The sequence below is a fragment of the Lithobates pipiens genome, unplaced genomic scaffold, assembly GCF_037356315.1.
Source record: "Lithobates pipiens isolate NorthernLeopardFrog02 unplaced genomic scaffold, aLitPip1_a1.2 Scaffold_27, whole genome shotgun sequence".
NCBI classification, from domain to species: domain Eukaryota; kingdom Metazoa; phylum Chordata; class Amphibia; order Anura; family Ranidae; genus Lithobates; species Lithobates pipiens.
The window spans coordinates 59,806,792-59,819,663 of record NW_027507788.1 but is presented as its reverse complement, the minus strand read 5'-3'; the positions used below and the strand labels follow the sequence as shown (position 1 = coordinate 59,819,663).

The 12,872-nt window shown below is 46.3% G+C and overlaps 1 protein-coding gene across 1 annotated transcript in view; it reads right to left on the bottom strand.

The window, feature by feature from the left end:
• RNF214 (ring finger protein 214) overlaps nt 1-12,872 on the bottom strand; it is a 155,795-nt gene that overhangs the window by 30,390 nt on the left and 112,533 nt on the right. Inside the window, exon 10 of the mRNA XM_077456988.1 lies at nt 7,636-7,734. Within this exon, the coding sequence (XP_077313114.1) occupies nt 7,636-7,734 (99 nt within the window). The remainder of the gene's footprint in view (nt 1-7,635; nt 7,735-12,872) is intronic.

Below are 12,872 nucleotides of genomic sequence, written 5' to 3'. Positions count from 1 at the left end.
ATCTCTAACCAAAGTGTAAATTTTGTTAAAGCGGCTGGAGCGTGGCCGGACGTGCAGCCAAGAGGACATGTGGAGACAGAGCTCAGCTACACCGTCCACAATCTAATGCCATCCACCGCCGTACGAGACTCAATTGGCCCGCCAAATGCACCAGTAGGTAGCGGAGCCGCAGCGGGAGGTGACCGCGGCGATATCTGTGCTGTGCTCTGTTCGCGCGGCCCGCCGTCGCCATCTTGCGGCCTACTCACCACAGACACCTTCTTGGAGGCAGGGGCAGACCGACAGGTGCCGATCCACAGCCGCTGCTGACCCGGGGACCCCGCCGGACTCCGGACGACATCAGGAGCCTCCCTGCACCCAGGGCCATAACGAATCCTCGCCACTCGAGCCGCAGAGCCGGATGAATGGCCGCCATCTTGAGTAGGCCCGAGGGCCCAAAGCTGGGTTGAGTGCTACCTAAGACTACTGTAATACCCCATAAGCTCCGGGGGGGTCGGATCTGTGAGAAACTGCCACCACCCTGTGGTCCTTTCCCTACTACCCCTGTCGGAGCCATCTCCCATCCTCAGAGGCCTGGGTAACAGGCCGAAGCCTAGTGGCAGCACAGCAAGGTTTCAGGGTCCCTTAGAACACCCCCGGCTCCCCAACGGGGGCCACATCGAGGCCTTTCCCTCCTGCTAGTCAGCCCGGGTCCCTCTGAACGCCATCAGGCTTTACAAGAAGCTACCCATTGTGACTGCCAGGGTTCCATCTGTCTTGGTGGACAGCTGTGGCCTGGGGGGGTCTCCCCCTTTTGTTTTGAACTGCCAAGTACACTGTACTATCAGAGTCCCCCACATCAGCTGCTAATGGCACTTACAACCCTCACATCTTATGCTTAATTAAATGCGATTGACCCTGAGCCCCGTCCAGCGTTCAGCTTCATCGCCACAATTATGCCAACAAAGAAACCTAGATCTTGTTCCACAACTAACAAAGGATCTGGAAAGGGGCCAGTATTAACCCAATCAGGCTCCGGATCAATACAGCACTTCCTTGCCGCAGGGAAAATCGGTGTTGGGCGAACGGGGTAGCCACACCAGAATCCCTAAACGCACCTTCTCCCCTTCCTCTCTTGCCGCCTCTATTCGGGAAAGCTCACCAGCCTCCTCCTACTGCTCCAAAAACTTATGGAAGACCCCGGGTCCCCAGGGGGCTCCGACATGTCAACCTTAGTCAGCGTTCTTAAGGAGTTGGCGGGGATGTTCCATGGTCTGGAAAAATCTATAATGGAGCTCAGACAGGACTCGCAGGCCTCCGCTATTAAAGAGTTGCAAGAGACGGTCACACAACTGGCGTTTGCCCAGAGGGCCTCATCTTACAACCTTGAAGACCTCGAGAACAGAAACCGCAGGAATAATCTGCGAGTGCGGGGTCTCCCGGAAGCCACTGGTGACAATGATCTTGAACCGTCGAATCCGGGGCATCCTTAACACGATCCTGGGAAACCCGGTCACTGAGCCGCTGCGGTTTGACCATGTGCACCGGGCCCTCCGCCCCCGCAATTTCTCCTCAGACCAACCGCGGGACGTCATATGCCGCCTACATTACTTCTCAGATAAAAATGCTGTAATGCTCAAAATGCGGAATAGACCTCCTGTAGACTTTGATGGGGCCACCATCAGCATTTTCCCAGGCCTCTCTAAGGACACGCTTGACCGTTACAGAGCCCTCAAACCCCTGCTGGATCTTCTTCGCGCTGATGGAATTAATTACAGATGGGGTTTCCCAGCCTGTCTAATTGCCACCAAAAACGTCCGCTCTCACACCTTACGGTTCCCAGAAGATCTACCCACGTTCCTGAAGGACCTCAATTTGCCACAAGTTGATCTCCCAGGATGGCAGGCTCACATCCCCCAGTTCTCCTCTACTTCAGATCCTCAATGGCGGAGAACCCCGTTAAAAAAAAGACGCACATCCCTTCCAGGATCTACTCAAAAAAATGGGTGAGTGAAGCTACCTGGTGAGCGTTTTGTTCTTCCCTCTTTTTTTTTTCCTTTTTTTCCTTCTTTTTACTTGCTCCTTCAACTCCTGGTCTGCCGCTTGCATTCCCCGATCCGGATCATTTGTTCGACACTACTGGACATTCATGGCCCTTGTTTAGAACTAACATGCCTACTTGTTGAGAGTGGGTCCACAACTCCTTACAGTTTGACTGCTTTGCACTACCTTGGTGGACTTAGAGTACTCCAACTAACAGGGGTCTGTTGTGTTATTTTTTTTTTCAGTGTTTTTTGCCTTTTTATTTCTCACGTTCCGGACCGAAGGGAGTACCCTGCAAGTATGTATCCCTGTCTGCCGAGACACGGTTCAATAGGCTCACCGGTTCTTAAGTGCAGTCGAAGGTTTCAGTTGCTGTTACTTAAAACATTGCATATTGGTATTCCTATGTTCTTTTCTACAGGAACGCTTTGCTGAACGCTGGCGGGGCACGTTGTCCCCATGTGCCTCTCGCTCAGCAAACCCCCTACCCCCCCTCCTTTTGGGGTTGAGGGGAGCGGATGGCATTTACTTTACGAATCCCGACTCCTGGTTTGAGGTCGGAATTGCCGCCTGCTCTCCCCTTCCCATCAGGGATCACAGCAGATTACTGCGTGACTTACTAATTGTTCCCAATGGTTTAGTGTCAGAAATGATTTTCAGACGCTTCAGATTGTCTTTTCTACTTCAACTTCTCTTTCTTCCCTCTGTCTCCTTCTCTCCCCTCTTACTCCCCCCCAGGTGGCTTGCATGGAAATTTAAGCCTAAGGGTAACACTCTGCTGATGACATGGCTTCAATAAAAATTTCCTCATATAATGTGAGGGGCCTACATGTTGCCGCAAAAAGGCACCAGATTACCCGTGAATTGAAAAATACTGCATGCTCAATTGCCTTTCTTCAAGAGAGGCACTTGACGCATACAACACCGGTCAAGCTGACCTCCCCCCAATTTCCCCAATGGTACTACAGCCTATCTGATACTAATAAAGCGAAGGGAGTGGCCATAGGCTTCAGCAGCAGTGTTCCCTTCCGTCTTGTTGAAATGCTAGCGGATCATGGTCGGTATCTTTTTTTGAAGGGATTTCTGGGCAACACGCGCTGCACCTTGGCTAACGTGTATTGCCCTAACCGGCATCAACCTGCCTTCCTCTCCCAGATCCTCTCTAAATTAGCCCATTTCGCCGATGGTTTAACTATCCTAGCGGGTGACATCAATATACCTCTTGACCCCATCATGGACACCTCCCAGGGCCGATCCCACATTCCATTTAAAAGACTGTCCGCACTTAAACGCAGGCTCATCAAGCTACAATTGATCGATGTCTGGCGCATACTCCACCCCAAAGACAGAGATTACTCCCACTTTTCTAAAACGCATCAATCATACTCGCGCATCGATAATATTTTTTTAGTTCACCATCATCTCCAACTTCTGCAGTCCGCTCATATAGGTACAGCCACTATATCTGATCATGCGCCTGTATCTAAGTGCATGACCATGCCCTCCTTAGTACAAGGCTCCAATAATTGGAAGCTCAATGACTCTCTCCTCTCTACCGAGGTTGAAGTATCTGAGTTAGCCTCACATATGAAACAGTATTTCACCGAAAATACTTCTCCCGAGTCCTCCCCCTCTGTTGTGTGGGAAGCTCACAAGGCTATCATGCGGGGATGACTCATTGAACTGGGAGCTAGGAAGAAGAGGGAACATGGCCAGCAAATTGAGCAGGTCATCGGTCAAATTGCAGAATTAGACAAGCAGCATAAACTTACCTTACACGTGGCTCATTTAAAAGCCCTCACTCTGAAGAGGGAGGAATTAAAAACCCTCCTCGATCTGGACACTACCAGGAAATTCCAACGCTTCGCTCAGTCGTTGTATGAATGGTGAAATAAATCCGGTAGACAACTGCCGACATCCCTCAAGGTGAAACAAACCAGGTCTTTTATCCCCAAAATAAAACTCCCCAATGGCAATTTAGTACACACTACTCCCCACATAGCTGCGGCTTTTAGCGATTATTATGCGGATTTGTATAATGTACAGAGCGAAACGGCCTTGCTAACTCTGGGGGAAAAACGCAATCGCATACAGCCATACTTAAGAGAGGCCAATTTGCCCAGGTTATCCACGTCCGCACTTCAGGCCCTAGAAGAGGACTTTACGGTGGAGGAATTCCGGGCAGCCTTAAAGTCATCCCCCGCGGGAAAGGCCCCCGGCCCCGACGGATATACTGTCTGCTATTATAGCATGTTTAGCGACATTTTACTCCCCCACCTCACAGCTTACGCCAACTCTATATCTCGCAAATCATGTCTGCGCCCGGAATCTCTTGCGGCCCACATAACAGTTATACCTAAACCAGGTAAAGACCCCACAGCGTGTAGCAGTTTGAGGCCAATTTCCCTACTTAATGTTGATGTTAAGTTATACTCCAAGGTCCTGGCCAATCGGCTACTTCCCTTAATACCTAGTTGGATTTCTAAAGACCAGACTGGCTTCATACCTGGCAGGGAAGCCAGGGATAATTCCCTCCGGACCACATCCCTGATTCAATGCGTTCATCGGTGCTCCCAGCCCACCCTACTTGTTTCTACGGATGAAAAGGCGTTTGATAGGGTGGACTGGGACTACCTTAAAACGACTTTGCATCACCTAGGTCTTGGCCCTAAAATGTTCTACCGTATAACCTCACTTTACTCCACTCCCACAGCTTGTGTCTGCATAAATGGCTCTCTGATTGAATCATTCTCGCTGTACAACGGGACCAGACAGGGCTGTCCCTTATCCCCGCTCCTATTTGCTCTTACCCTTGAACCCTTCCTGTCCACCATTAGGAATAATATTAATATCCATGGAGTTCAGATAGGTCCCGTGACCCATAAATATGCAGCGTACGCTGATGATATTTTATTTTTTGTTCAACAGCCCCGTGTCTCCCTGCCTAATCTGATGTCGGCCCTCTCTACCTACCAAAAACTCTCCAACTTTAAAATTAACTTTTCTAAATCGGAAATTCTAAACATTAACCTCCCCAGACGAATAGCAGATCTAATCCGGCCCCTCTTTCCTTTTAAATGGGTTCAGCGCAGTATGAAATACCTAGGAATCTATCTTACACCAAATATTCACTCCCTCTTCCGATATAACTACCTCCCACTACTGAACAATCTCAGGGAAGACCTGAGAAAATGGAAGAATCTTTCACACTCCTGGCTAGGGAGGGTTAACATAATTAAAATGAACATATTACCCAGAGTCTTATTCCTATTCCAAATGATCCCCATGGGGGTACCCATAGGTTTTTTTTGCAACGTTACAGACCATGATCTCCCGCTATGTTTGGAGGAACAGTCATCCCAGAGTATCTAGGAACATCTTACATAGTGCCAAAGATGCTGGGGGCCTGGCCCTACCAAACTTTAGGATGTATTATCATGCAGTCGTACTCTCCAGGTTAGCAGACTGGAAGTACGCTGCTAACGCCAAGCTGTGGGTGGCCATGGAGCACTTTTTGTGTGGGGCATGTCTCACGGTTGCACAGTGGATCCCTCGAATACACAGACACCTTGGCACTGAAACCTCTTCGCTTACTTCCTCCACCCTGGCTATATGGGACAACCTACACAAACAGTGCTCCTGGTCTTACAACTCCCATCTAATGCCACTTCTTCACCATCGGTACATTCTAGCAGGTCTGCTAGATCCGGGCTTCTGTGCCTGGTCCTCGGATGGGCCCCTGATGCTACACCAGGTCCTCTGGAGCACTGCCATTAAGTCTTTATTGGACATACTCGGCGCTAAACCAGCTACATTCCTGGACAGGTGGCGATATGCTCACTTACAGTGCTTCCTGAGGGCCTTGCCCCAACCACTGAGAGGTACCGAGACTTTGAATGAAATTGAGGTAGTCTTTTACCCCAAGGACCCTCCCTTACGCTGCATTTCGTTGTTCTATAAGGCCCTCATCAGACTCCTCCACAACTCATTCCCGCCCTATCTGGCTAAATGGGAAGAAGATTTAAGTACAAGCCTCACAGACCTACAAAAAAGGAAGGTACTACAACTAACTCATGTCTCATCCATTGCTACACAAATGGCTGAAGTTAATTACAAATTGCTCACCAGATGGCACTACACCCCAGCGAAATTACACCGGATGTTCCCTGAAAACTCCCCACTATGCTGGAGGAACTGTGGGTTCAAGGCCACTCATGCACACATCTGGTGGTCATGCCCCCTTATTAAGCCGTTTTGGTCTAGCGTCATCCAGATTATACAACGTATCTCTGGCATCCTCCTCCCTAATGAACCCTGGACCATTCTCTTCCATGCTACTATGGATCCGGTGGGCTGGTACAAACGCTCCATCATCCCCCACCTGCTGAACACAGCTAAGGCACTCATTCCTGCCCACTGGGGTCAACCCAAGATCCCGTCACTGAAAAACTGGATGCATAAAATTGCGGCAGTTCACCTCATGGAGGACATTACTCATACCAATAAGAATACCTCACAAAAAACCCTCTTGACTTGGTCTTGTTGGAGGGAATTTACCTCCACTACATTCTACAAAGATATCTTAGCGCAACCCCACTGAGCAGCGTACGCTGAATGTTATCACGCAGGCCCCCGTTCCCTCACCCTCTCTCTCCCCTCCCTGACTCTCCTCTTCTTCTCTTTCCCCTTTTCACTCTCTTGCCTCTTCCTGTTCTTTAATTACATTTCTCAGTTTCTGTGATAGACAACATGATGCCCGGTCCTTATATCAGTTCTGTGCACTTTGCTCATGCCTTCCAGAATGTTTGTTTCACTGGCACTTCCGTTATTGCTTTACTGTATTGGTTCCAAGATGCTCTGATGCCAATTGATAATCCTGTTCCCTGGTTTGTGGGATTGGGCATTGTATGTGGATTCTACAGTACATGTTTGTTGTTTATCTCTAATAAACACGTATTAAACAAATTTTGTTAAAGCGGTGTTCCGTCCAAAAAAAATAAAAGCCAGCAACTACACATACTGCAGCTGCTAGCTTTTAACAACAGGACACTTACCTGTCCTGGTGTCCAGTGATAAAGGCACCGCAGCTGATGTTTCCGCCAGCTGTCGGGTGCTGCCGCCACCGCCATCGTGAGTAAGGATACCCGGCAGTGTAGCCTTACGGCTTCATGCCGTGGACCCTAATGCGCATACACGAGGCCCTGCTCCTCACTTCTACTGGCCCGGCGATAGGGAGAGGAGTAGGGAACCCCACGATTATGTCACGGGCCACGGTCCGGACTCCTGGAAGTGGGAACAGGATACCTGTCAAAACCAGGATAAAACGTAGCAACCTTTCTCTATGAAAATGGTCACTTAGTCACAAAGACATATAAAGTTTGAATTGCCTTTGTGTGCAGGGAAACAGACAGTAATTAAAACACGCCAGAGTTACTGACTCTTCCCCACTCTTTGCAAAGTAAAATAACAAAGTTTTAAATATAGTTGAAAAAAGATTTTGTCTGCTGCTGAACTTTTTGACCAGCTCTATGCATTTATTTCCCTCCCATTGTTACCAAAATCAGTGACATGAGTTTTTAATGATGCACTTAGTAAACAGTGAATTACACTTACATCAGAAGGAGGGGGAGGCAGATTTGGAGCCAATATTGAAGGAAGGTTGCCTAATTTAGTTCCACTTTTGACCTGTTTTATTTGTGCTTCAAACTGATCCTAAAAAAGGGGGAAAAATAAAACATTAAAAGAAGATCAAAGCCATGTTTGCTTTAATATTTGCTCAACCCACACTGAACACTCTTTCCACAACTCCTTGGATACTTTAACATGCATATTCTCTTTTCCAAACTATCGGCTCCCAAAGAGGCGTTGTCATTGGAAAACTGCTATAGGTATTAAGTGAAATCACCTATAGAAAACCTCTGCAAAGAAAACCTTTAAAGTGATTCTAAAGGATTTTTTTTTGATAAATAACAAATGTCATACTTACCTGATCTGCGCACTGGTTTTGCACAGAGCAGCCTCAATCCTCCTCTTCTCAGGTACCCTGCAAAGTGCTCCTAGCTTCTCCCCCATGCCGAGTGCCCCAATAGCAAGCCACTTGTTCCCCCTCTCCCTCCTCACTGCCTGCAAAAAAAGACGGCAGCAAGGGGCCAGTGCCTCCCACTGCTGCCTCTTTGTGTAGTGAGGAGAGTGAGAACTGAAAAAGCGCTGTTCTTGTGCACAGACCTGGATCGAGATTAGGCTCATTTAAGTAATTAGAGGGGGCTGAAGGGAGAACTGAATGCATAGAGTGCATTAAGGAAATCAGGGCCTGTGTAAAATGTACAGTGCCTTGCAAAAGTATTTACCCCCCTTGGCTTTTTATCTATTTTGTTACATTACAGCCTTTAGTTTATTTTTTTTTTAAATCTGAATTATATGTGATGGATTAGAACACAAAAGTCTAAGTTGGTGAAGTAAAATTAGAAAAATACATACATATAACTATTTTTCAACTGCTCCTAAACGTCCATTTACCAGAAGCAGTGTACATGAGGCCTTAGTGTCCCATGATCTCTCATTACATATACACACCTTTTTGAAAGGCCCCAGAGGCTGCAATGCCTAAACAAGAGGCACCACTAACCAAACACTGCCACAAAGACCAAGGAACTCTCCAAACAAGTAAAGGACAATGTTTTTGAGAAGTACAAGTCAGGGTTAGGTTATAAAAAAAATATCCAATTCTTTGATGATCACTAGGAGCACCATCAAATCTATCATAACCAAATGGAAAGAACATGGCACAACAGCAAACCTGCCAAGAGATGGCCACACACCAAAACTGATGGACTGGGCAAGGAGGGCATTAACCACTTGACCCTTAAACCCCCTTAATAACCAGACCAATTTTCAGCTTTCAGTGCTCTCACATTTTGAATGACAATTACTCAGTCATGCAACACTGTACCTATATGAAATTTTTGTCCTTTTTTCACACAAATAGAGCTTTCTTTTGGTGGTATTTAATCACTGCTGGGTTTTTCTGTGCTATAAAAGAAAGAAGACCAAAAATTCTGTAAAACAATGAATTTTTCTTAATTTCTGTTATAAAATTTATACAATTAGTAATTTTTCTTCATAAATTTTGGCCAAAATTTATACTACTACATATCTTTGGTAAAAATAAGTACAAATTGTTATATATTATTTTGTATGTGTGAAAGTTATACAAGCTATGGTGCCGATATCTGAAAATTGATCACACTAGATGTACTGATGGCCTATCTCATTTCTTGAGACCCTACCATGCCAGAAAAGAACAAATACCCCCCAAATGACCCCTTTTTGAAAATAAGACATTCCAATTTATTTAGTAAGAGGCATGGGGAGTTTTTTGAAGTTGTTATTTTTTCCCCACAATTCCTTGCAAAATCAAGATTTTTTTCACAAAATTGTCATATTATTAGGTTATTTCTCACATACAGCATATGCATACCACAAATTACACCCCAAAACACATTCTGCTATTACTCCCGAGTATGGCAATGTGTGAGACTTTTACACAGTGTGGCCACATACAGAGGCCCAACATGCAGGGAGCACCATCAGGCATTCTGGAGCACCCCGGACAATTCTGACATTTCTCTCCTACATGTAAAAATCATCATTTATTTGCTAGAAAATTAAATAGAACCCCAAAATATTATTTATGTTTTTTTTTTAGCAAAGACCCTAGAGAATACAATGGCAGTTGTTGCAACTTTTTATCTCGCACGGTATTTGTGCCGCAATTGTTCGAATAAGTTTTTTTTGCAAAAAAAAACCTGTTTTGTGCTTAAAAAAAACAAAAACAGTAAGGTTAGCCCAATGTTTTTGCATAATGTGAAAGACGAAGTTACGCCAAGTAAATAGATACCTAACATGTCACCCTTCAAAATTGCACACACTTGTGGAATGGCGCCAAAAACTTTGTACTTAAAAATACCCATAGGCGACACGTTAAGGCCGCGTACACACGAGAGGATTGTCCGTCCAACTTAGTCCGCTGAAACTTGGTTTCAGCGGACAATCCGCTCGTGAGTAGGCTAGTTCGACGGACTAAGTATGGCGCATGCTCAGAAAGGATTTACACGGCCGAAGGTTGCATTGCAGTGTATTGGACGTCGAATTTCTAGTCCCGTCGTACGTGCCGTACACGTCATCGCGCAAGCTTTCGGCGGACGGTCTGTTCATCGTGTGTGGTCAAGTCCGTTCATTCGAAAGTAGGACGGACTGTCTGTCGGATTGTCTGACGAACTTAGTTGGCCAGACAATCCGCCCGTGTGTACGCGGCCTAACAGTTTTTTACTGGTTACATGTTTTGAGTTACACAGGCGGTCTAGGGAAAAAAAAAATGATTGCTTTCGCTCTAACGTTCGCAGTGACCGTTTTCATATGTGGGTGGGACTTACGTATGCGTTAGCTTCTGCATGCGAGCACACGGGGACAGGGGCACTTTAAAAAAAATAAAAAATGTATTCTTCATTTTGCTTTATTTTAGTTAGACACTCCCCCCCCCCCCCCCCCCCCCAACAACAACCCAACAAATGGGTTGTTAGCCTTATGACTAGGGGAATACTAGGCATAGTTGTAACACAACACTCAGAACTCTTAGTTCTGCCCAGGGGGGCGGTTCCTTGAGCTACAACAATTCAACCCTGCCATGCAGCCATCAGTATGTCAACAAGCAGTATAACATAAAGATAAAAAGGAGGGATAGGTGCTGTGACGGTCGGTGAATTACAGAGAAAAGGATTTTACGGTGAGTACAAAAAATCCTATTTTCTCTTATATTCACCGACCGACACAGCTCCTCTCTGTAACAAATGGGACGTCCCCAAGCAGTGCCAAACGAGGGGTGGGAAAAAAGCACAAAAACTTCATCCACCGTGGCAAGTGGGAACTAGTGAAACTTTACCCACAAAAAAAACAACAGTGCGTGGAAAACCACCACAAAAAAACAGGGTATCCTAAACTGTATTAAATGAAATAGTGCTGCTCAGAAAAAAGGGGGGAAGAGGATGGGGTAAGAGAGAGGGGGGAGGGGGAGGGGAGAGAGGAAGGGAGTAAAAGAGACTAGAAGGAAAAGAAGGTAGGAATAAAAGAGTATGGGGATTAATGTGTCAGAAATGAGGCTCATTCAAATCCAATAAACACAGAAGTGCAAAAAAACTCATAGAAGTGATGTAAAGATACCGTTCACTACCTATCGATACAAGTAGACTAATTCTGGTGCAAAAGATTTGAGCACACAATCAATAAATAAAGATCTCTATGATCAAAATAAATTGGAAACCAAAAACAATTTCATATACAGCTCACAAAAAATGCCATACAAAGTGCAGCATTGTTATAGCAAAATATATAGTTATTGTAATGTTCGGGGGACCAGGTAGATCGCAGGACACATGCTTTTCACACAACAAGGGGTTTATTAAACTTAAATAGCTTTACAGCAGCCAAAAACAAAAGGAAAAGGTTTTTAGTCTCACCAACTTGCAAAGCCCAGAATAGCTGTCTCTATCAAAACAGTGCTTGATCTTGATGGCAGGTAGCTTCCCCTGCCAGGAGCCTTCCAAGCAGGACGCTGCTGTCCCCGTCTGTTGCTGCAACAACCCAAAACAAACACCATCCACCATGTCTTCTCCACTCCTCCACACCCATCTATCACTTCCTGTCTTGTTTTTAAAGACACTTCCTCTAACAGGTGGGTTAATCTATTTTATTCCCTTAAAGAGACCACAAACCAAATAGAGGGGAAATATAGCATCCTTCCAGGACCCAGCCACGGCGTCCTGTACATATCCCCGCCCTGTGCCCCAACGCCAAGGAGGTGGAGGCAACAGTGGAGCTCAAACAATGGACTCGGGAGAGGGCATCTGCATTTTGATGCAGTCTCCCGGGCCTATGCTCCACTACAAATTTAAATTCCTAGAGTGCCAGGAACCACCGGGTAACCCTGGTATTAGTCCCTTTTCCCTGTCTCAGCCATGTTAAAGGGGCATGGTCAGAAATCAACCTAAACTTCCCCCCAAAAGGTAATATCTGAGGGATTCCAGAGCCCACTTAATGGCCAGACATTCTCGTTCAATTATGGCGTAGTTTTTCTCCGCCGGTGTTAACTTCCTGCTGAGGAAGACTATCGGGTGTTCCTCGCCATGAATAACCTGTGACAACACCGCTCCCAATCCTACATCGGAAGCATCAGTCTGGACAACAAACTCTTTTGAAAAATTAGGTGCTACCAGGACAGGGTGTTGGCACAGCGCCGACTTGAGCTCCAAAAAAGCCTTCTCAGCGTCTGCATTCCACTCCACCATGACCGATTTCCGACCCTTAGTCAGATCGGTCAACGGAGCCGCCAACGTGGCAAAGTTGGGTACAAACCTCCTGTAGTATCCCACCATGCCCAGGAGTGCACGTACCTGCTTTTTTGTGAGGGGGCGGGGCCAATTCTGTATAGCCTCTATCTTGTTGACCTGTGGTTTCACTACCCCTCTACCCACGATATAACCCAGGTATTTCACCTCCTCCATTCCCAAAGCACATTTTTCAGGGTTTATTGTAAACCCCTCCTTCCAAAGAGAGTCCAGCACTGCCTGAACTTTGGGCAAATGCGATTCCCAGTCTTTGCTAAAAATGACTATATCGTCCAAGTACACTGAGGCATACTTCCGGTGAGGTCGTAAAATCTTATTCATTGCTCTCTGGAACGTGGCTGGAGCAGTTTGCAATCCAAAAGGCATCCTTTTGTACTGAAAACTCCCCTCTGGGGTAGAAAAAGCAGTTTTCTCTCTAGCAGCCTTAGTCAACGGTATTTGCCAATACCC